General features: G+C 53.3%; 2 protein-coding genes and 1 non-coding gene across 9 annotated transcripts in view; 1 reads left to right on the top strand and 2 right to left on the bottom strand.

The window, feature by feature from the left end:
* Nucleotides 1-12,515, top strand: part of TNIP1 (TNFAIP3 interacting protein 1) — a 53,862-nt gene extending 41,347 nt beyond the window's left edge. For 5 of the 7 annotated variants that reach the window (XM_071210789.1, XM_058281047.2, XM_058281051.2 and 2 more), the window contains 9 exons: nucleotides 720-785; nucleotides 1,059-1,190; nucleotides 4,041-4,169; nucleotides 6,396-6,527; nucleotides 7,610-7,735; nucleotides 8,315-8,380; nucleotides 8,787-8,978; nucleotides 9,763-9,853; nucleotides 11,728-12,515. In XM_071210789.1, coding sequence (XP_071066890.1) covers nucleotides 720-785; nucleotides 1,059-1,190; nucleotides 4,041-4,169; nucleotides 6,396-6,527; nucleotides 7,610-7,735; nucleotides 8,315-8,380; nucleotides 8,787-8,978; nucleotides 9,763-9,853; nucleotides 11,728-11,762 — 969 coding nt within the window. In that variant the 3' untranslated portion in view covers nucleotides 11,763-12,515. The remainder of the gene's footprint in view (nucleotides 1-719; nucleotides 786-1,058; nucleotides 1,191-4,040; nucleotides 4,170-6,395; nucleotides 6,528-7,609; nucleotides 7,736-8,314; nucleotides 8,381-8,786; nucleotides 8,979-9,762; nucleotides 9,854-11,727) is intronic. The other 2 variants (XM_071210790.1, XM_071210793.1) reach the window with 1 other exon arrangement.
* A 505-nt stretch (nucleotides 12,516-13,020) lies between these two features.
* Nucleotides 13,021-21,797, bottom strand: GPX3 (glutathione peroxidase 3). The gene is made up of 5 exons (XM_004472013.4): nucleotides 21,644-21,797; nucleotides 16,459-16,612; nucleotides 14,971-15,088; nucleotides 14,488-14,587; nucleotides 13,021-14,076 (listed from the first exon to the last, which is right to left on the bottom strand). The coding sequence occupies exons 1-5, from the start codon at nucleotides 21,725-21,727 to the stop codon at nucleotides 13,855-13,857; spliced, it is 678 nt and encodes a 225-aa protein (XP_004472070.2). The 5' UTR covers nucleotides 21,728-21,797; the 3' UTR covers nucleotides 13,021-13,854.
* Nucleotides 21,798-22,811: 1,014 nt separating this feature from the next.
* On the bottom strand, nucleotides 22,812-22,962 carry LOC111758794 (small nucleolar RNA SNORA57). Its single transcript, XR_002792945.1, has one exon. It is a non-coding gene; the product is annotated as a small nucleolar RNA SNORA57 (small nucleolar RNA).
* Between the last annotated feature and the right edge of the window lie 838 nt (nucleotides 22,963-23,800).

Genomic DNA, 23,800 nt, shown 5'->3' with positions numbered 1-23,800 from the left:
CTGCTTACGTTTTTTCTTAACCAACTGATAAAAGAACATTTTTGTAATTGTACTATTAGTTATAGTCCACGGTTTACTTTAGGGCTCATTGTTTGCAATGTACAGTCCTTTTTTTTTTTTTTTTAAAGATTTTTAAAAAAATTTATTTCTCTCCCCTTCCCCACCCCCCCAGTTTTCTGTTCTCTGTGTCCATTTGCTCTGTGTTCCTCTGTGACTGCTTCTATCCTTATCAGTGGCACCGGGAATCTGTGTCTCTTTTTGTTGTGTCCTCTTGTTGTGTCAGCTCTCCGTGTGTGCAGCACCATTCCTGGGCAGGCTGCACTTTCTTTCGCGCTGGGCGGCTCTCCTTTCAGGGCGCACTCCTTGCATGTGGGGCTCCCCTACGTGGGGGACATCCCTGTGTGGCATGGCACTCCTTGCGCGCATCAGCACTGCACTTGGGCCAGCTCCACACGGGTATAGGAGGCCCGGAGTTTGAACCGCGGACCTCCCATGTGTTAGGCAGATGCCCTATCCATTGGGCCAAGTCCACTTCCCCAGTCCTATTTTTTCAAAGATACTTTTATTCTAGTAACATATATATATATACCTAAAATTTCCCCTTTTATTCACCGTCAAATATATAATTCAGTGCTGTTAATTACATTCACAATGTTGTGCTCCCATTGCCACTGTTCATTATCTGCTTATCTCTTGCTAACCCTAATATCTCCCCACAGCTGCTCGAAGTGAATAAGCAGTGGGACCAGCACTTCCGGTCCATGAAGCAGCAGTATGAGCAGAAGGTAATCCGGGGGTTACAGGAACACAAAGCTAAAAAGAGATGTCTTCCCCAGATTCCTGGCTATGTCCTCAGGGCATGGCAGTCTCCATCTCATTGCTTCCTTCTCTGCAGTTTTGCCCTTGCAAGTTGCCCACATGGAGCCCTGGCATGGCCGAGAGGAAAGGTTGGGGGCTGGCAGTGTTTTGAGGCCTGGTGGAAGCTGAGCCCAGCCTGTGTCTCAGGCTTATCCTGCACCCCTGCCCTCACATACTCCCCCCCTCTCCTTTGAACCCAGATCACTGAGCTGCGCCAGAAGCTGGCAGACCTGCAGAAGCAGGTGACTGACCTGGAGGCTGAGCGGGAGCAGAAGCAGCGTGACTTTGACCGCAAGCTCCTCCTGGCCAAGTCCAAGATTGAAATGGAAGAGGCAAGTGTGACTGCTGGTTCCTGCAGTTTTGGCTCTGGGAGGTCTGTTCTCCTCTCCCTATTTGCAGGGAGCTCAGTGACGTAAACAAGCCAGGGGTGGGGAGGGGAGGCTGGATGTCCTAGCTCTGGCTCTAGTGTAGGAAGGCTGTGTGGTTGTGCAAAAGGTACTTTCCTTCTCTGCGCCAGTTTCTCATCTGGAAATGTAGGCGCTTGATTAGGTATTGCTTTTCAGGCTTTCCTGTTTTCATATCCAAGAATTTTTTAAATTAAAATCTGAAGGACAGGGGAAGGGTTCAGGGAAGCACAGAAGGTTAAGCAGATACAACTAGGCCCGCAGCGCCGCACTTGGCGGAAGCTGCAGTGCTGCCAAATGCTTAGGTAGTGAGGACCACTTGTGCGGGAGGGACTCAAACCTTCGACAAAGCTTCATTTATTCTTTCATCCAGGCATTGTTTTGTTGGTGTTTTCAATAAACTTTATTTTTAGAATAGTTGTAAGTTTACACAGAAAAACTGCACAGGAAGTACAAAAGTTCCCTTAGCCCTGCCCTCTCCCCGCACATACACAGTTTCCCCTGTTACTGAAGTCTTCCTCTAGGGTGGTACATTTGTTACAACTGATGACAATACTGATGCATCATTAGTGACTGAAGTCCATAGTTGACATTAGGGTTCCCTCCTTGTGTGCACAGTTCTCCGGGTTTTAACAAAGGTCATACCCACCATCACCATATCACACAGAATTGTTTCACTGTCCTAAAAATGCCCTGGGCTCCACCTCTTCATCCTTCCTTCCACTTCTTCCCACGCCCACCCCCCATCCTCCAACCTGGGACAACCACGGATCTTTTTACTCTGTAGTTTTGCTTCTTCCACAGTGTCACACAGTCGGAATCAGTCTGTGGCCTTTTCAGGCTGGCCTCCTTCACGTAGCACTGTGTATTTCAGGTTCCTCCATGTTTCCTGGTGGCCCGGCAGCTCGTTTCTTTCGATCCCTGTGTGTCCAGCCATTGTTCCTTAGAGCATGCCCCAGGCCCTGTGCCGGGCCGGAGAGTCAGGGCTGGCCAGGCCGGGGAGGAGACTCCAAACAGCTCCTCCCTGGAGCAAGCAAATAAGTGACCGTGCATTAAGTGCCACAGAGAAGTTGCAGGGATCAGAAAGGAGGGTCTGAAGGGGAACCAAACCCAGTCTCAGGGTCCAGAACAGGTCCCCTGAGGAGGCGGCATCTGCTCTGCCCTGCCTGACGTGTGCCTGACACGTCCAAGGCCCCTCAGGAGCCCAGAGCAGCTTCAGGAGGAAAGGCCACTTGACTCCCAAACTCTTGGGAGATTTATTGGTGTCACAGTGTTTTCCCCTTCACAGGAACTGGGCCTGGGCTTCTTTGCTTAACTTAGAAATGGACATCCTTAGCACAGGTTGCATTTCAGAGCCTCCACCAATCAGCATGTGATACAGTGGCCTTACCTGAGTGGTGTCAGCCTGCGTCTGTGATCCCCCCCCTCACCTGGAGGCTGTGTGTTAGGGAGGACACTTCCTATCTCTTCTCCTGGGTGCAGAGTCACATCCTGTGACTTGCAGCCAGACCTCTGGCTTTTGACCCCTTCCCCTGCACTCCTACCCATAGGGAAGACGAACCCCTGGAATCCAACAGCTCTCCCTCATCAGTGGGGGTAGTGGTGGTCTCAGAGTGGCCCCGTAGGCGAGGGCACATGGGGCAGGGGCCGGGCTTACTCCCGGAGCCTCTCAGGTAGGAGTCCAGAACAACTGCCGCAGGTCTGGTCAGGGCCACCGTCAGCAGCCCATTGCCGAGTCAGCTCACCAACCGGTTTGTAGACTACCAAGGAAAGGTCTCCCAGGAGGGAAATGGCAGGGCTGAGATGGAAACTAACCCCTGGGGCCTGCCTCCTAATCCATGTAGTGTGGATACATTGTTATAAAATGTCCAAACATACAGAGAAAGTGGCGGTTTCCATTGTCACCTCCCTTTGCCAGAGGCATCCGCTGTTAACCATTTTGGCCTGTGTGTTTTCAGACCTTTGTCTCACATGTACACTTAGAAATATATCATTTATTTGGGGTGTATCCCCAGTGCACCATGCTTCCATCCCCTCTTTTAAACGTTTCCTTTGACTTAGAAGGGGAGAGAGCATCAGACTTAGACCTGGGCTCTAGCTCCAGCTTACTGTGTGGTCTTGGGTAAGGCCGGCCCCCCCACCCCGGCCATTCAGTTCCTATCGTGTAGAGTGGCTCCCCCAGCTGCGATGCTCTGACCTCATGGTTCCACAGTGGGTAGGCAATGGTGTCTTAACCCCACAGGGCTCTGTTGGTTTCTCTGTGTAATATGCCTTCCACGATGTCTGTTTCTGTAAGTTTCATCTCTCTCCAAGGCGCCAAGACTGTGAAAGCTGGAAGGTCCTTTAGAGATTATCAGTCCTTTCCTATCAGATTATTAGTGGCTTATCACTTTTTAGCAGATGTTGTGAGAATCTGGTGGAAAGTATGGCTTTTCTCCCAGAAAATTGCACATAGACAAAAGTTCGCATTCAGTTTGGGGCCTCACAGACCTCCTGCAGCCCATCTGTGACTCATGTCAAGCTGATAGGAAATTCAGAGACCTTGGAACAGCGCCTGAGGGCTTGACTGGTTGTTGGCAGAGCTGGCATTAGGAGCCAGGGCCCTCCACTCAATCAGGCTGCCTCTTCCATGAGGACAGGGACCAAAGGCACATCTCCCTCTGCCCCCAGATGCCTGCATGGACCTTGTCCATGCTGAGTGAGAGAGGGAAGAGGCATGCACGGATGAGGGGGTGGAGGAGATGCCTCCTGCCTCACTGATCCCTTGCCTTCCTGCAGGCCGACAAGGAGCACCTGACAGCAGAGGCCAAGGAGCTGCGCCAGAAGGTCAGGCACCTGCAGGATCAGCTGAGCCCGCTCACCCGGCAGCGGGAGTACCAGGAAAAGGAGATCCAGCGGCTCAACAAGGTGGGCTGCTTGGCCCTGGTGCCCCTGGACAGGGAGGGCCCTTCACTGGTGCCCGCAAGCCTTCAGCCCAGGAGGGGCAACTTCCCGGTCAGGGGGCTGGTGCTGAGGGCCTGGGTGCAGCGGCACGGTCCCAGCCTCCTCGGCCTTCCCTCGCCACACACTGAGGGACCCAGCCTTGGAGCAGCCTGTGCTCCCTCCTACCTCCGGGCCTTTGCACCGCCTTTACCTCAGAGGGCACCACTATCCCCCGTACACCTCACTGGCTGACCCCACCTACCGTTTGGGCTTTAACACCGCCTTCTCAAGGGCTTTCCTGCACCTCGTTCAGCTCCCCATTCTGTGTCCTTAAAACACTGGGAACTTCTGTGACACCTCGTCTTATGTTTTCTCGTCGTTACTTATTTAATTGTCCAGTGGTGAGCAGGTGCTCCTCTTCACCAAGGTGTATCCCAGCACCCAGTGCAGGGCTGGCACCAAGCAGTAAACACTGCTGAAGTGAGTGGATAAGTACAGGCCTGAGGGTTCCCACCCGCGGGACATGGGATTCAGGGAGATGGGGCACCCCAGGCGGGAGGGTAGGCAAAGCAGGACCCATTGGTTTGAGCCAAGGTAGAGTGGTGACAGGCGGGCCAGGGCTAGATTTTGGTTCTAGTCTCAGCTCAGCCCTTAAAACCCTTCTGGGCCGCAGCTTTTGACATCTGACACCTGGGTAGCTAGATCACTCCAACCGTGTCCAATGTCCAGTGCAGGGATTCAAATGATTGCAAGCTGGCAGCAGGGAGCTTTGAAGGGACATGTTCCCTGCACGCATGGAGCGGTTGTGGAGTCTGTGGCTCTCCTTTTATTGCTGTCCTCTTTGTTTTTCCTTTCCCTCTGCCTCTTGACCTGGTGTCAGAGGGCTCTGGAGTGAGTTTGGCATGTACTGGGCCCCAGCCCTGCTGGCATAACCCTCTCAGTTCAGTTTTGGCATTTTACAAGCATTAATAATGCCAAATCTGGGGCTTTGGGGACCTGTGCTCCAGGAGAAAAAAATGACCTGTCCTGAGCTGGGCCTAAATCCAAGCAGGACATTGTATATGGCTCTGGCAGTAGAGCTGACCCAGGCAAGATCAGTGCTCCCAGGCTCTTCCTGGCCTAGCTGGGGACAGCCGCCGCCTGAATGACAGGTAGAGGGCAGGCTGCCTGCGTTGCTTGTGACTGCGGGTAAGTCACCGCCTGTCTCTGGGTCTCGGTCTTCTCTTCTAAAAGATAGGGTGCAGTAGGAGGGTGAAGTAGAGCCAGGACTTCCCTTTGGAGAGGGAAGGAGACCGAGCGGAGGTCCAAGTCCAAGGTGAGGAGGGCTCCTTTACCGCCCCACCGCTCTGGAGAGTCAGGCGCGGCGAGCATGTGGGGCTCTGCGCCTGCCACGCTGGGGCACGTGGGCGGGGCCCCTGCCATCCAGAGGGCAAGAGTCCAGGGTGCTAAAGGGTAGCCAATTGTGAAAGCCTTGACAGGCGTTCCAGAGTTCTAAAGCAACGTGTGTCCAACGTTGAAGGAGAAGCAGTTAATGGGAACCTTGGACAAGGATGGGAGAAACTCATCCTTGGTAGATGAAGGGTGCTTTCCTTTTTATTTTCAAAGTGTTACTTAATAATGTTTCAACCCATTATTAGATTAGAAAAGTAAAATCCTAAGTAAGTAGAACTTAAAAATCAATTATCTAGCTACAGAAGAGATGAAAACACAAGGGTTGGCTTGGGTGGGAATGGGTTGCTGAAGCTGAAGACCCCCAGGGCAGTGCAGCTGTTGGGGAGACTGAAGCTGCCCCAAAGGACTCAGTGTTCTTTCCAGCTCTGCTCTGGGTGCTAAGAATTGAGCCATACCTGCTCAGGCAAAGGGACTTTCTCCCTTTTCTACATGGGGTCCTCACTTCAGCCTAAAGTTGAAGACACATACTGGGTTTGAATCTCTGCTTTGGCACCTTCTGACTCTGACCTCAGACAAGCTACTTCAGGCCCCTGAGCCTCAGTTTTCACAGCTGTAAAATGGGGAGGATGATCCTAGGCCTTTCTTCATAGGGTTGCAGAAAGGACTCAGTGAAGTTATGTGTGTAGAGCTAAGAAATAGGCAGCATTTCTTACAGAGCAGTGGTGGGGGGCTTAGGGGCCCTGAGGATGACCACACCAGTGGACTCTCACTTCCAGCACCTTCTGCTGATGGTCCCGTCTCTTCTCTTCCTGCTCCCAGGCCCTGGAGGAAGCACTGAGCATCCAGGGCTCCCCGTCATCTCCACCAGCAGCATTTGGGAGTCCGGAAGGAACCAGGGGCCTCCTAACGAAACAGGAGCTGGTCACACAGAATGAATTGCTGAAGCAGCAGGTGAGGCTGGGGGAAGGCCGGCAGGTGGGAGGGCTCAGCGGGAGCAGGAGCTCAGCGGGAGCAGGAGCATTCCTGGGGCCCAGGGCGGGGGTGAGAGTCATGCAGAAGCTGTAATTAGTGGTTCACTTTCTGGCGATTGTCCAGGGCCTGTGCTTGGCTATGGGTTTATCCTTTCCAACAGCGCATCCCTGACTTTGGCCATTCCTCTACCACCTGGCTGATTATTTACCTAATATTTTAAAAATAAACTTTAAGCTACTTTAAATAAATGTATTTAAGAGGAAACTTTGTATCACTAGTATAAATGGAAAAGCCTGTTTATCATTTGTCATAAATAGCAAGTAACTGTAAATAATAAATACAGTAAAAGCAAAACAATATTATTAAACTCTAGCCAAATGTTTTTGCCTGATAAAGACTGAACTTGAAACCTCCCTTCATTTAAGGGAGACTAACAAGTACTGGAAAGGCATTAAAGAGAGACTAGCATAAATCTGAGATTTTTTTTCTTCAGGGACACAGAAAATGGGAAAGGCGATGCCTCTCCCTGTGCTTTCGTGCTGTTTAATGCCATGCTTTTGATCCTCTTCAGTCATCTGGAAATGGGTCAGCCACCTCCCTGATCTGCAGTAAGGCTGTCAGCCTGCAGGGTCAGAGGCAGCTTGGGGCAGTGGGTGGCGCTCACTGAGGCAGCTTCTCCGCCAGGGCACCCCTGAGCCTTGGGAGAGTTGGTAGTTCCTCTGCTCTGGGAGCCAGAAAAACTGAATCTAGTCCTCCACACCCCGGTTCTGAGACCTCAGCCTCTGGCCTCAGCAGAATGGAAGAGTTGTACTGGTTGGCAGCTTGCAGTTTTCTTTTTGGGCAGGAATCCTTTATTCAAATAAAGTTCCACCTTACAGGCCAGAATGTGAAGCAGAGGAATGCAGAATGGATCTGTTTGAAGTTGGGGATAGGGACTGGAGGGGCACAGGCCCCCCGAGATGTGGCGAGCCTGCTCTGAGGTCACGTGGGCTCTGGGCCGCAGCAGGTCTGGCCCTCCACTCAGAACTGCCCCTCCTCCCTCATGCCTCCCCTCTCTCCAGGTGAAGATCTTTGAGGAGGACTTCCAGAGGGAGCGCAGCGACCGGGAGCGCATGAACGAGGAGAAGGAGGAGCTGAAGAAGCAGGTGGAGAGACTGCAGGCCCAGGTCACTCTGTCCAGTGCCCAGGTGAGGGCGTGGGACCAAGGCAGGAGCCGTTGGCTTGCCCTCATGTGGAGGTGGCCAGGGTGTGGATTGGAGGGTCCCTGCAAGAGTGGAGGTCAGGCTGCTCACTGGCTCTCCTTCCAGCTCTGCTCCCAGACTCCTGTGTGACTGCAGCAAGTCCCTTTCCCTCTCGGATTGTTTACACGAAGGCAAGGTGTAAGGCCAAGATACCTCCAGCTCCGACATTCTGCAGTCAGTTTATTTATGCCTTAGAATAAGAACAAGTTTAGGAGTTGGCCCTGAGCCACTCAGTCTCTCACAAAATGAAACTAAAGGATGGCTAACGGTGGAAGCACAGAAGCAGGGAGCACTCCCTGCCTACCAGTCCTCCTGCCCTGAGCTGAGATCACTCAGTGTGAGCAGGGCTCTCCTGTGGCCAGCAGCCTAGGCTGTGCTCTCTGCCACCAGAGCCTTCCTCAGATCTAGAAGGATGGCCCAGAGTGGTGGCCCTGGGCCTCTGGCCATCAGCCTCTTGGCCAGGATCCAGGCCTGGCCAGGAACCACCTGTGCCATTAGTCTTCTCTCCTTCCTTCCTTCTCTCAGCTGAAAGCATTCAAAGAAGAGGAGAAAGCAAAAGAAGCCCTCAAGCAGCAGAAGAGGAAAGCAAAGGTGAGGAGGCTTGAGGGAGGAGGGAGTACTGGCCTTGTCTTACTTTCTTCAGGAAGCTACAGTCTGATGAGACGGTGTTTGCTCAGGTGTACAACTCTCTGCCACCTAACTAATGAGTTAGTACCATACTTGGCAAGGAATAAGTGCTCAGGGCAGGGTAGCCACCACTGTTGTTGATACGCTGTGCCCACGGGTCTGCCTTCTGTGCCCGCATACCCACTTGGACCAGCCTCCCCTGCCCATGTACCAACAACCATCCATGCCCATATACCCAGCCTTGCATGCCCAGGTTCCAGCCTTCAGCGACCTAAGATTCTAAGTAAAGAGAGGGGGATGAGATGGGTGTCCTGGGGGTTGGCCTGCGCGGCCTGTGGCAGGCAGAGCTGGACACAAACCTTTCCTGCAGGCCTCGGCAGAGCGCTTCCACGTGGAGCCCCACCCGGAGCACCTCTGCGGGGCCTACCCCTACGCCTACCCCCCCATGGCCGCCATGGTGCCGCACCACGGCTACGAGGACTGGTCCCAGATCCGCTACCCTCCGCCCCCCATGGCCATGGAGCCCCCGCCCCCACTCCCCAGCTCGCGTCTCTTCCATCTGGTGAGTCTCTGCCCCTCTCTCCCTCCAGAGCACACAACAGAGGACGCCTCAGCCTCTCCCAGACAGTTTGCAGAGGGAAGGTCAAGGGCAGTGGTCCGAAGCTGCATTCTCAGCTCCTTCCTGAGGAGCACGGGGTGTCCGGGGCTTGGCTCTGGCCTGCCACGCAGGGGCGGATTTGCCAGCCCAGAGCTGTTCAGGATCACTGGTGGGAGTCAGGAGAGGCCGAGCAAGGGAGCAGGGCGGGCAGGAGTCCCCCGACCTTGCAGGCCAGGGATCTCAGAGTTTGGGTTTGACCTTTTCTTACCGTTCCCACACATACCCATGTACCAGCTTCTCACTGTTTTTTTCTCTCCCTTTCCTTTGCCTTGTCCTTTTTTTCCCTCGTTTTTGCTTTCTTTTCTTTTCCTTTCTTATTTTTTCTCCAAAAAGCATCCCCCAGCTCTCCTGGACAAGTACAGCAATCACTTGTCAGACATTCCTTGTCTACATTTTCCCCATGTGACCACTTTTTACACAGCTCTTAAACACTAGAGTATAGTGCAGTGCTTAAGGGGATGACTCTGGGATTATAGAGAACCTAGATTCAAACTCAGGCTTTGCCTCTTTACTAGATGGGTGGCCTTCAACAAGTTACTTAACCCTCTGAGGCTCCTGCTTCCTCACCTGAGTTTTTGTAAGGATTAAATTATACTTGATAATGAATATTTAGGGCCATCCTGGCACGGTAGCTGCTATTACAACTTGTAAATGTGGTTATTGATAATAAGAACCAATTTTGTTCCAGCCAGAATATGCCTGGCGTCCACCTTGTGCAGGAATGCGGAATCAGAGCTCCCAAGTGATGGACACGCCCCCGACCCGGCCTGCAGATGCAGGTGAGCAGCTCCCAAGTGCCAGGGCTTGTCTCCACCTGTTCTCTAGCATTGCCCCAGTTTGGGGATGATGTTGCTATTTTCTTGTCTTGGAGGAGAAGGGTGTAACTCTGAAATAGTGTTGAAAGGAGAGTGATGGTGACTGTGGGGCCAGGGAACTGAAACCATTCATTTACTCACTGATTCAACTAAATCCCAGACACTGGGCTAGGAGAACAGAAACAGAAACAGAAACGGTCTCTACCCTCATAAGGCTTATTGTCTAGGGAGGGGACAAGTGAATGAAGAACCATAAATGGACATAGGATTACACTCTGGGCAAGTGCCCTGAAGGAAGGAGAGCAGGCTTCTATGAATGCAGCTGATAGTGGAGTCTGACCTAGAATGGGGACCCAGGAAGGCTTGCTTGGAGACCCTCAGAACGAGCAGCCCTAACTAGGTGAAGAGGTGGGGGTGGAGGAGCTTCTTGTGGAGGAATTGGCGAGGCCAATTGTGGAGGCCTCAGTGGGAGGAGTGAAGGATCTGAGAGGCCTGTGTGGCTGGTGTGGCGGACACGTCAGGCCAGGCCGGCTCGAGGTGGAAGCTGGCTGGACTGTGCAGGGCCCTGTGGGAGCTTTCAAATCAGGGCAGCATGACCAGAATGGCATTCTGAAAAGCTACCTCCAGTCATGGTGTGTGCCATAAAAAGTTGAAGGGCCTGGAGCTGTGTTCACTAGTCAAGAGAAGACCCCGAGCCCTTGGTCACTGCCTTCACTCTGAAAGGCTCTTGAGGGGTAGAGGGCACACCTGTGGGACTTCTGGGCTGAGCACAACAAGTGGGTGGGAGCTAGAAGGAGACTGAGCCTATCTTAGCATGAAGAGGAACTTTCTAAGAGTCACAGTTGCACAGAAATGGAGCCAGCACTGTCTGGAAGAAGTGAGCACCCTTCCCAGGTGAGCAAGCAGAGGCAACAGGACAAAGTGGAAGAAGTGGGGACTGCAGGATTTAGTCATTGGAAGGGGAGATGGCACTGGCCAGTCATTTTCTGATGGTTTCTCACAGAGCCCAGAGGTTCAGAGGCTACTTTGATGAGGGGCAGAATGTGCCCAAGGAGGGAAGTGGATTTGGCCCAGTGGTTAGGGCATCCGCCTACCACGTGGGAGGTCCGCGGTTCAAACCCCGGGCCTCCTTGACCCATGTGGAGCTGGCCCATGCGCAGTGCTGATGCGCGCAAGGAGTGCCCTGCCAAGCAGGGGTGCCCCCTGTGTAGGGGAGCCCCACGCGCAAGGAGTGCGCCCTGTAAGGAGAGCCGCCCAGTGTGAAAGAAAGTGCAGCCTGCCGGGGAATGGCACTGCACACACGGAGAGATGGCGCAGCAAATGACGCAACAAAAAGAGACACAGATTCCCGTGCCGCTGACAACAGAAGTGGATAAAGAACATGCAGCAAATGGACACAGAGAGCAGACAACTGGGGCGGGGGAGTGGGGTGGGAGAGAAATAATTAAAAATAGATCTTTAAAAAATAAAAATGTGCCCAAGGGGCAGGGCTCTGGGTACCCATCTCTGTCCCCCTCCCAGAACAGTTCTACTTCAGAGATCTGGAACCAAACTGACTGGGTTCCAGTCCTGGCTCTGCCACCTTCTAGATGTGTGGCTTTGGGTGGGTCTTTTTAAACTCTCTGAGCCCTGCATAAAGGGATAGCAATATGCCTACTTCATAGGACTGGGCAAGGAATAAATGAGGAAGGTCCATAAGACTCTTAGCCCAGGGCCTGGCCCTGGTGACAGTCAGTGACCCTCGCTGTTATTTTCACTCTGACTGTTAGGTTCCATGTAAGATTTTGTAACCTCCTATACCACTAATCTTTTCACCCTCAAAATTTTTATTTATTTAGAGTCCACAAAAAATGACCGCAATGGGCCTCAGTGAGATGCGATGGTAACACTCGGCTCCACCTTCACCTTGCAGAAAGAGCTGACCTCAGATTTCCAAAAAGCCAGAGGTCACATGTTCTGTGTGGACACAGCTTCAGCTGGGCCGGAAGCTGAGGCAGCAGCCAGCTTCTGCTCCGGCTCGGACCGAAACTGTTTACAGACTTGGAGGGCTCCACCCAGAAGGCTCCATTTGGACTCCTCCTTTTGGAGTGGAGGGAAAACTCACTACCGACCACCATTTGGACAGAGGCCTCGTCTGGCTTTGACCTGCCCTCCTTTGCTGAAGCCTCAGGGAGTAGTCAGTCTCAAGAGCGGGGTACAGCCAAGACCCCTTCCTGTCAAAATCTCCCCAGAAGTGGCTCCAGTGCCAATTTATATGTCTGTTTAATTTTTGCTTCAAGCTCTGTAGCAGGACCTTGCCCCCCGCCCATCCCTTCCCCTCTGTGAGGAGCTTCGGGAAGAGTGGGTTTGCCTCCAGGAGCAGAAGAGAGCAACAGGATGTTCTGTGCTGGGGTCCCTCTCCACCTCCACCCACAGTAGCTGGGCCAGCACCGTCCGCAGCCTGGGTGAAGGCCACAGCAGCCACTTTCAGTGAGGGCCCCGACTGAAGCAGCCTGGCCCTGACGTTTTAGCCCTAGGTCCCACAGCTGGAGGCTTCTGGTGCCCAGAGGCCTGTATTGAGCTGTCTGTCCATCCCCTGGGCAGCTGTTTGCATGATTTCAGGACATAAATCCAAGTTGAAGATCAACATTCTGCAACTGGTGTTCTTTTATCTCTGGCTCACGTTCCCCTCCTGGCCACCAATCTGAGCACTGCTTCCTGCCCCGCCTTCCCTCTGCCCCATTCTCCTCCTCCCCCCAGAATGTCTATTACTCTTGGCTGGTATCCCCTTGGGCCCTGCTCAGAACCTCTCTGAGGATGGGGCATCCAGGGGAAGGGTAAAGGCAGGTGACCTGGGTTCAAGTGCAGTCCTGCCCTCACTCATCAGGAGAACTTAGGCAAGGTCTGATCCTTCTGTGAGCCTCAGTCTCCTCATCTGTCAATGGAACCCCTCATCTCAGCTCTGGCCACTTGGATGACTGTGGGGGGAATTCGTATAGATGTGAACTGGTTGTATAAACTCCAAATCTTGAGTGAGAGAAGCAGAGTGGGTCTGGGTAGAAATCAAAAAGCAGAGCCCAAAGCACTCCCTTCATTTCTTTTTTCTTCCTCCTGCTCCCTTCCCCCCAAGGAAGCACCACAGTAGGCTCAGCTGCTGCAGAAAGGTCTTTACTGGGCAGGGAGGGGAATGGGTCTAAGGCCAATGGGCCAGTGTGAGGGGAGAGGGCACGTCCTCCAAAGGGGCGGGGGTTGCATCCCTGTCCAGAGCCTCGCCCGAATGCACAAAGGCTGGCTCCTCAGACAGGCTCAGGGGAGGCCCGCCCACAAGGGCTTCGGGTCCCCCCCTCATGGAGATGCCACCCCTGACATGGGGAACGGGGTCCTTGCTCTCACGTCTGCCTTGGCTGGTCTCAGGGAGCCCTAGGGGGTGGGGATAGGAGGCTTGGGAGGGCCTTTCAGGAAGGAGAAGGGCTGGATCCTTCAATCCCTCTGTGATGGCAAGGAGGAGCCATGGGCAGTGTGGCCTGTCCAGGGACTTGTGGAGACTCCAATGGTGGTATTTGGAGGCAGTGGGATTTAGGTCCCAGGGTTGAGGTCCAGGTTAGAGTAGAATGAGGGTTCAAAAACTTTTTCCTTTGCGCTAAGGGAACGTGAATTATCTTTGGAACAGAAAACTGGAGAGAGAGAGATGGTGGTCTCCAGCACGCCACAGAGCACACTGCGCTGTGGCACACACACGGTACACGTTCCTGGACATTCAGACAGGGAGACATGTCTGTGCACACATCCATGCACACGTTTACACACACCTCTTGACGTTGTGCAAACACCTGTGTGCACAGCAGTCTATACACAGTTGTATGCACACATCTGTGCCAGGCAGGGGCCTCGGGCATAGGGCGGAGTCTGTGGTGGGTGTGTATTCCTTCCTGAATAGAGGCCCTCCCCAGCCCCGCATGGTGGACATGGGCTGGGGTGGGGAACGGTTACTTCCTCTCGACCCCCAGAGCCGCCTGCTTCCTCATGTGGGCAAGGATGTCCATCTTGACGGTGCTGACCATGGTCCGGTGGTACCAGCGCATGATTGGCTTACCGTCCGGTCCCACCAGGAACTTCTCAAAGTTCCAGCGAATGTCATGGACCTTCATGGGCTCCCAGAACAGGCGGTCAGTTGTGCCCAGGAGCTCCGAGGTGGGAGGACAGGAGTTCTGGAGCAAGGACGAGAGGGGAACATCAACCCTGCCCGGGGCAGCTGGGGTGGCCCGGCGCCTCCCACCCTCCCCGTCCCCAGGCCTTCCTGGGGTGGCAGGTCTGCCTGACACTGGGAACAGAGCACCAGTTTGAAGTTAGAAGACTGACCCAGCTCTGGCACTAACATGAGATTCCCAACGTGTCCCTTCCCCTGTTGGCGTCATTTGTAAAATGAGCTGATGAGATCCTAGAGTCTGCAAAACCTTTTAGTTGGAATGGTGGTCATCAGATGCCAATTACTTCCTAAAGAGCCCAGGAGCAGGGGAGAGTGGCCTGGGCTGCCCGTGCCCGTGCCTGGGGTTGGAGCTAGGAGTGCTGCCCCCACCCCAGAAGTAGAGAGCCCCTAGCTCAGGGCGCTGCTCACTCACCTTCAGGAAAGTGTAGAACTTCTGCTCTTTATCCCCATTCACATCCCCTTTCTCAAACAGCTGGAAATTGGGGACAAAGCCCTGGCCTGGGCGCACATACCTAGGAGGAAGGTTCTTATGTGGGTCCCGAGGAGGTGGGCACGGGACTTAGGGATGAAAGGAAGAGACAGAAGCGGAGTCTGGATTTTTATCCCATAGGAGGCCGTGAGAGCCCCTGGGTGCTGGGTAGGCGTCGGCTTGTGTGTGCAGGCTTCCTCGTCCAGTGCCTCTCCTCTCAGCAGCTCCCTCCTCCCTCCTCCCACTCATCCTGTCCCTCTCCCGCTTCGCCCCTTCCCTTCCCCACGTTCCACTAAGCACAGTTTCCAGAAGGGAAGAGTCGTTCTTGATGGCTGGCCGATGGCCCTCGTGAACGGGGAGCAACAGCGGATGGCTGAACCTGAGTCCTGTCAGCGGAGCTTTCCCAGGTCGCTGGGGAGCACGCACCTGAGGGTGGGTAGAATCTCCGAATTCTCTCCTGGTTCCTGTTGTCCAAATTGGTTGCAGGGAAAACCCAGAACGACCAGACCAAAAGGTGCAAGCTCTTCCTGTAGTGCATTCAGTTCTGCATTGGGGAGAGAGAGCCGAAAGCGGGGAACCTGGTGAGGAGGACAGCCTCGTCCGCTCTCCCACTGCACAGCGGAGAACACTGAGGCCCAGACAGGGGAAGGGACTGGCCCAAGGTCACCCAGTGAGTCTGGGGCAGAGCTGAGATCCAAGTCCTCCTTTCTGACTCTAGTCTGGATGGATTGGAGGTTTGGGGAAAAAAGAAATACCCTTTCTCAAATATCAGAGTCACCACCCACTGCCAAAGCCTGTCACAGTCAGGTGAGGGGTCATGCCCGCAGCTTCCACCTCAGGGCTTTCAAACCTGGGTTTCCTGAGGCGAGAGCCATCCATCCCTGGGCAGAAGGCAGAGGATGTCCATGGTGTGGGGTGGGGCCCTCATGACCCTTCCGTACCTTTTGGGAACTCAGGAATCCCTGGAAGGCCCTGACCCAGCTCCTGGGTTTCCTCAGTGCCCCTCGGCCTCTTATGCAATGCCAGCTCCCAGCCCATCTCTTGCACAAATGCTCTCTGCTCTATTTCAAAGGCTGGACAGAGGCATTCTGTCCTGGAACTCACTGGGCCCTGCTATTGTCCACTTACCGGAATCCTGCTTGCTCTTGCCAGATGGAAAGTTCAGGGTCAGCTTGCTCTTGCCTCCCCTGCTCCCCTCACCCCCACCTGTCAGCAGCCAGCTGGCACCAGCCACCATCAGACCCAAAGCATCCCCCCACAGTGCTTACGAACACTCTGGGCCTACCCGCTCCCCATGCTCTTTACTCTGCCCCAGCCAAGGAGAAAAGAGTGAGGGTGCTGGGGGTCTCAAAACCTGGGCAAAAGCGTGGTTCTGCCTGTAATAGCTTTGTGACCCTGGTGGTTTCTTCACTCTGAGCCTCGGTTTCCTGGTTGGGAAATGTCCTTACTCCTGCACCACTCACCCACCTCCCCATGGGCACACACCCTAGGGCCCTGGGCCAATTGAATGCTTTCTCCATAGGGCCCAAGAGAAGCACCAGGGCAGGTGGGGCTGAGGCAAGATGAGAAATTTCCAGCAAAGCTGAGCTTCATCTACCATTTCTTATTCCAGTCAAAGGAAGTTCCAGACACAAACCCAAATCTTCATCCCTCTGCTTTTAGGGTAGTTCAGGTACCCAGGGATGAAGTAGAATAACTGAATCTCCTAGAATATGTCAAAAGGCTATCAGATCTCAGGCTTAGGTAATCATTTTTCACAAAACCATGGAACACAGTGGCATTGGGATACAGGAGTTATAATCTCATAATCACTGTCACCCACCCCCCTTGTACCAACAAAGCTCCCATTATTGAAATAGGCCCAATTGTCACACACAGTCCCACCTAACACGGGGTAGAAGGGGAGGCTCTTACCAAGATACTGGCTTGTCAGGCCTCAGAAGCTGGCCACGTTGACAAAGAGGATGTACTTGCCAGCATACTGCTTGAAGGGGATGTACTCCTCCCCGTTGAGGGTGAGGGCCCCGTATTCGTAGATGCTGCCACTTGTGCCTCCATGACAGTCCGTCTGGAACAGAAGATCAGTGCCAGGGAGTGGTTCGAGCTGGCAAGGAACTTGAACCTTCCGTTTTTGAGATAATGAAAGATCCCAACAGGGAAGGTGACTTGCCCAAGACCACAGAGAATTGGAGCAGGACTAGGACCCAGATTTCCTAATTTCTTATACAAGATAATGATTATCAAAGCACTTAATAAGCTGGTGAGTGCTATAGAAACCAGGATAATAACTTATTGTAATAATGACTTCCACAGCACATTGTCCATTTACAAACATTTACCAGGCTCTAAAGGTGGTGGACTGGGTACTGGGTGGGCTGGAGGCGTGGAGATTGATTGGGTGGCTGTGGCAATAGTCCAGACAAGGGATGAACTAAGCCATTGGGAAGGAAGAATTGAACAGAAAGGAGGAAGTGGCAGCCTGGAGAGTGGTGATTCAGAGGCTTTAAATTTGGAGAACTGGAAACATGAGGCTGTTGTCATAAATTAGGGAAGTAGGATTGGGAGCCCGGCATGGGGTAAGGCTTGGAGTGAGGATGAAATGCGATGATAATAATAGAGCACAGCACCAGCATACAAAAGGTGCTCCCTGTAAGTGAGCGGTTGCCATGACGACATTACACCTTGCCTTCCTCTGCCCAGCTGCAGCTCAGTCAACCTCCAGAACAAGGAGATAGGGCACACAGTGGCCAGTGAGTTGGGAGATCAGGGTTCCACATCCAGCTCTGTAACTAACGCCCTCCTTGTGGCCTTGGGCAAGTCCTTTCTCTTCTCCAGGCCTGCTTCCTCATGTATGAAATGAAACCCTTGAACTGGATGTTATTCTCAACCACGATGGTTTAACAGCATCACATGAGTGGGAGAAGAAGGAAGGAGATGACTGCTTGCAAGCGGGATGGTGCACATAAGCACACTACCTGTCTCATCTCCGCCATGAGCTACAAAAATCTGGGCCTACTCCAGAAAGTGTCATTGCATCAAGAATATAGCAGATGGGTCACGATGGGAAAGGAAAAAGTTTGAAGCCATTATAATAAGTCCTGGCCCTGAAAGCCTATGAGAGATGGACAGGCAATAAATAATTGGAGTCCAAACCAGCACTCTAGATCAAGGGAGGACAGGCACAGGTGGCTGGAGTCAGAGAAGCACACCCACTCCTCTCTTACCACCAACCCTGGGAGACTCCTGGGTAAGGTGTGGTACCCAGACCTAACTGGGCAAGAGAGTGATCCAGGCTGGCAGGGCGTGGCCACAGCAGGGTGTTGAAGTCTGTCACCAAGAAACCGCAAGCCGGCTGAGCCAGGCTAGGCTGGGTTCCCTCCACCCAGCTCCCTCCACCCGGCCATGCCCTGATAGCTGTAAGGGCTTTGTGCAAGGGCAAATTCCCTGCTTTACAAGGGTCTAGTTTTCCACACCCCGGGACTTTTGGTGGGTGCTGGAGGCAGGTCCCAGACCTAAGCTCAACACTCCTGCCCCTCTGGCCAGCCCCAGCTGGCATCAGCTCCACCTCTGAAACGCAAACAAACCAGGTCAGGGCATGGTAAACACACTCCCAATAGCAGCTGGAAGGCGAGGCCTCTCTGCTGAGCTCTCCCCTCCACCCCCATCCAAAAATGAACTCCGGGAAGTGAAGAGAAAAAAAAAGCCAAGAGGTTGTCCAAATAATCAGAGCTTGTCAACAACAGGAGGATCAGCTTCTGCACACAGTTTGAGGGTGGAGGTAGGGCAGGAGGAACCCACTCTTGAGAGGTTTAAATACTAGCCTTTGCTGTCTGTGTGACCCTGGGCAAGTCACTTACACTCTCTGGACCTTGGACTGCTGACAAGTGAGGATAATACCATGCCTCCCAAAATGGGGTGAGACTCTATTGACAGATCAAAAAAGGCTTGAAACCCACAAGTCGAGAGTGATAAAGTTTTATATAGAAAGCCCAAAGACCCCTCTGAGCAAAAAAAAATCCACGCCCTACTCCCTCTTTGAAGTCCCTCTTTCATTTCCTCTTGATATTCTTTGAAATTTGAAATCCCCACCAAATTGGTTGGCCCAGATAGCCAACCAGGCCCCTAGTTCATTAGATTTGACCCTATACAAAATAAAGCCCACCTGCCCAAACCCGCCCCTATGAGATGGACAAGCCTTCATCCAATCGAGAGAAATCAAGCTAACCTTCTTTTTAGATCTATAGAAAATCATTTGCCATCCCTAGAAACTGGAAGCTGCTTTCATTTTTGCAAGTGACTCAGCTTCCTTGCTGCAGCAAAATTTCTGGGGTCCTGAACAAAATGCTGTAAGCTTGCAAACTCAGCTCTGATTGCTTTCAACAAGGGCTAGCAATTATTCTGCCTACAGCTAGAAGGAAGGGCCCTGATGTTCCTACATTCTTGTGAAGTAGCCTGAGATATTCCCCAGCCATCAGAATGAAGATAATGCACTGAATATCCTAGGAGAGGAATGAGTGATAAATCCTCCATGATCTGTCCTGGGGCCAGCAAAGCTAGTACTGTGGGTTGAGACAGGCAGGGGTTAGAGGGTGGCACGTGGTGGGAGAAGCCAAGGCCTGAAATCACCACTGAGCCCTGCAGCCCAGGCCTTATGTGATGAGCTCTCTTCCCCTCTCTGGAACCATAGATCACTGCATCCTAAACAGGAGGTCAGAGGATATGGACGGAAGAGGCAACGAGCCTGGCTCAGTCTTCCCACAGCAGGACAAGAGAGAACAGGTCTGATGGCTTAAGAGTTGGAGGATGGGACTCAGATGGGACCCCAGCTGGCTTGGGCTGCTTATCCTGTGCCATTCTTGTCCCTTCTGACCACTCCCAACAGTGTGATGCTGTGAAAGGAGAACAGGCCTGGGAGGCGGGAGAGCTGCGTTCTGGGCCGGGCCATGCCACTGATTCTCTGGGACCACTCCTTTCCCTTTCCTAGGGATCAGTCTCTTCGACTGTAAGATGGAGTCTGAATCAGTGCTGTTTGAAGGGTCCTTCAGCTCTGACTGCTGGCCAGTGACTCTCTCTGCCTGCTTTAGTCACCTAGAAACCAGCGTTACTAGGATCCCATGCTCGTCAGCAGTCGTTACTCTCTGGCTTCTGCAAAGCCCTTTTGTTGAGCAAGGACAGGGAGCCTGGGCAGCAGGGGAGGGGACACAGCAAGGAGAGGAAGACTCTTTGCTCCCCAGCCCTTCTTTTTAGGCTGGGTGGAGACAAACATTCCTCTGGGGCTGAGCCCCTCACTTGCACCCCTCTGCCCTGAGACTGGAGGTAAGGTAAACAGTTGGGTCCTAGACCCCAGGGCTATGACATCTCACCTCTCTAAGGACAGGGATGGGCATGCCCAGGCTCTGATTAGCCAGCAAGTCCTGGCTGGTTGCATCTGATATGATCAAATTTCACCCTTTCTCCAAAACTTTTCTAGACCGTATCCTTTCGGTTCTTTCTGAGTCCTGAAGAGAACACAGGCTATGATGAGTTATGGGCTCCACCTTCTTACCGCCAACCTTCCTGAGGCAGGAGCCAAGTCTTCCCTTCTCTGGCTCCTCCCGAACTAAGGGGATGGGACTGACTCCATGGTGCTGGCCTGCCTATGGTGCACCCCCATTCCTACCCCACACCCCACTCTTGCAACTCAGTTCCATGCCTGTCCTGGGTGGGAAGTAATCCTAATGACTTCTGAGACAGGGATTATGAACTGATTTGGATAAAAGGAGGAGGTTTGGAGAAAGTGGCTTCACAGCCATCAGTCTCTAGACTGACTCCAGGGAGGGGCAGGCTCTGAAAGGGATTTAGGCTGAGGATGGAAAGGGGGTTCAAAACAAATGGAAGGAACCGAATCCTTGGAATGGACTTCCTGAGCAGTGGACAGAATTTTGGAAACAGAATTATGTACTCCTAAGTTCTTAAAATAAGGACCCACAGGATTTCAGAAAAGGACTTTCAGCGCTTGAGGACCTTATGCATGCATGTTGTGGTGTGTGTGTGCACGCACATGTGTGCGTTGGGAGGTTGGGAACAGAAATCCCTCTCTCTGGGCCTATTCCTATCCCTGGCTTCTGTTTTCCTACCTGGGGGAAGAGGATCAACAGGGCTCACCCTGGCACATACTGTCCAAAAAGATAAGCATGCTGGGTAAGTGTCCTCTCCTTGCCTCAGTATCCCCCCTACAGCTAAGGGTCACACACTGCTGGGGATAGATGGAAGACTATGAGATTTTTCTGCCTTCCCTTCCAAGCTGGCAGTCTCCAGCTTTCTCTAACTGCCACGTTTGTTCAGGCCAATATGGGCAATGAGTGGTGGACAGTGAGGTCTCCCCAGAGCAGGAACCCCTTTGGAGAACAGCCTGTGGGTTTTGTAGCTTCTCCAAGAAACCCCTCTGAAGCCATCAGCCTCACAGTGCCACTTCTTCCATCCCCTGCAACCCTTCCAGCAGAGAGAGAAACTGAGGCCCGGAAAGGGTGTACTGCCAGTCCAGAGCTCTTCCTGTGTGACGGATCTCTGCTTCTTCCCTCAATGTCATGGAATCTCAGTGGACATTTCCACCTACGCATTATGTTCTTAAGCTGGAGAGCAGCCCTCCCGCGGCAACACCCACCCCGACCCTGCAATTCCTCAAGCCAGGACCACCCAGCCGCCCCTTTCCCTTTCTTCTTGTTTGTCAGTCTCTCTGGGAATCTGCGCGGCTAGCCCAAAGGCCAAGTCTCTTCCCCTTTTTTTTTTCTGTGCCCGTCCCTCCCACCCCCGGCCCTGCTTCAGACCCAGCTGGAGAGGGGCTCGGGTGCAGACGTGGCAAGGCGCCCCGAGGTAGCCGTGCGGGTAGAAGGCGGGAACTGGGGGAGAGAGACCTTCTGCTACCCATTCTTCCCACCCGGGCACCCAGGTCTCCACGCCTCAAATGGACGGAACTGCGCAGAGACCGAGGGTCGGGGAGGGGGTCCCGGCGGCGCAAGCGGCGCTAAGGGTGCTGGTGCCGCCGTGCTCCAGGGGAGCCCGAGAACGGGGGGCGCCTCGCCCGAGAGATCGGGACTTCGTACCCCCGAGGCTCACTCACCCTCGACTTCTCCTGCCCCCGGCTCGGCGGGACGAGGCCGGCCAGGAGCAGGGAGAGAAGGCAGGGTGCCCGGAGCCAGGCCATGGCGGGCGGAGCGCGCTCGTCGGTCCCCGGCCGCCGTCCGTCTGCGGGCTCCGCGGCGCGCGGCCGCCTTTCAAGCCCGCGGCGACGGCCAATCCGCGGCCAGGACGGGGCCCTTGTGGCCAATCGCAGGGCGGCTGGGCTGTCAGGGGCGGGCTCGGCGAGCGCTCGCTTCTCCGCGGCCCCGGTCGCCCGCGCCGGGGGCAGCAGCTTGTCTGGGCCGCGATCGCGGAGCCAGGTCCTCGGGACCCCGCAGGCGGCCCCGCTTCTTTCAGCCCTGAAGGGTAGGGGTGTGGAGGCTGGGCAGGCGCCGCGCTCGCGGGCACTTCCAGGGCAAGGAATTTAAGTCGAACGGAACCAAGTCCTAGGGGGCGCTTATTCCTGGGGTTTAAAAATACTCCGGCGTGGCATGCCCTCTAATTCCCTGCCTCCGTTCTGGTTGAAGAGAGTGAAAATGTAAAAGTTCAGTAATAACTGAAGTCAGACTCCAGGAACATTGGTTTTATATCTATATCAGCCACTTGCTGCGTGTTCTTGAACACATTGCTTTCCCACTGTGTGATGACTGGATCGGTTGATAGTCTCTAAGGCTCCTCGGGCTCAGACTGGAGGACTTGCTTCTAAAATGAATGATAGACCTAGAATGGGAGTCCGTTCAGGACAAGGACCATAATCACTGCCTGGCGCAAGACCTGGCACACAAGAGATTCTTCGTATTTGCTGGGGAAATTAATCAATGCATTTGTTTCTCTGCTCAGAGACACTTAGGATCAGACCAGGCAATTCTGGTCTGGGCTGTCCAGTTATGATCCCGTCCATAGAGAGAGAAGGCACTGGTCTCCGTGGATCAGTGGTTCCCAAACTGACCTCCAGAATGACCCGAGAAGCTTTTTTTAAAAAACAAAAGACAAAACAAAACCATGCACAAACAGTCCTGATTTATTTACTGTAACGGGAAGTAGAGGACAGGAGGGGGTCAGTCAACTCCTGCTCCTGGGCCACAGTTCAGAAACCTGAAATCAAAACAGAAGCCGTAAGCACCTGGGGAGGAGCCCGCTGGACCCTTGGTTCTGCCTGCTCTTTGGAGCCGAGACCAGGTGACTGAGAACAGAGCCGGAGGATGGGAAGATGCCAGCACCGAAGACACGACGACGCCAAAGGGGCCGGAGCCCTTTCCCTCTGCCTCCGTACATAATGAGGACGGGGACCGCATGCCCTCCCCTGCCAAGGAAAGGAGTAACCTGAGAAGCTTTTAAGACAGATTCCTGCGACCCTCTTCTGAATCCCTGCTGGGGCCAGAGGCTGAGAACTTATTTCTGACCTGCTCAAAAAGTGATTCTGAGGCAGCTGGCCTGGCCCCAGTCTTGGTGGTGGAAATCCTAGGATTAGGTGTGGCTCAGAAGTGCTTCGAGAGACCATGCCTTTACACTAGGATTTAAAGTATTAACACCCAAGTGAGAGTTTGAAGGTCCACCTCAAGATCCACACTCTCCACAAAGCCTTCCCTACCTCAAACCACAGCCTGTTACAAGTGAAAAGAACCTCAGAGGCCAGAAAGTCTTTGAATGAGTTAAAATATAGAAAAATTTTAAGCTGTGGCTGGCACAGAGTATGTGTACAATAAATGTTATTTACTTCAATCACCTCATTCCACTAAAGCATAGAGATGGGGTACAACTTACCCAAATTCCTACAGCAAATCAGTGGCAGAGAGGGGACCAGAATCCAAGTCTCTAGGCTCCAGTATAGGGTTTTTCCCATTTTGTTCTGTTGTTAACTTATATTTACCCAAAGATACAAACATCTGTATAGATACAGATTTATTGTCAGAAATCCATTGTTCACTAGCATCCATATGCATCTAGTGATCCTCAAAACATGCTCCTACCTAGCGCCATGTGAATGCCATGAGAGGCATCATAGAGTTATCTAGAAATTACAGTCCTTGCCCTTAAAGGTGTATCCCGCAAGGCTGGGACTAGGGGCAGGCAAGGGAGGAAGTCGGGTCCCGCCAGTGCAGGGCCGGCATGAGAGTGAGCACCTTCTTACATTTTGTACCCTAGATGCCCCTCTTAC

Source organism: Dasypus novemcinctus, chromosome 2 (genome assembly GCF_030445035.2).
Source record: "Dasypus novemcinctus isolate mDasNov1 chromosome 2, mDasNov1.1.hap2, whole genome shotgun sequence".
Classification (NCBI taxonomy): domain Eukaryota; kingdom Metazoa; phylum Chordata; class Mammalia; order Cingulata; family Dasypodidae; genus Dasypus; species Dasypus novemcinctus.
The sequence above is the reverse complement of the archived record's forward strand: the minus strand, read 5'-3'. Positions and strand labels throughout refer to the sequence as shown.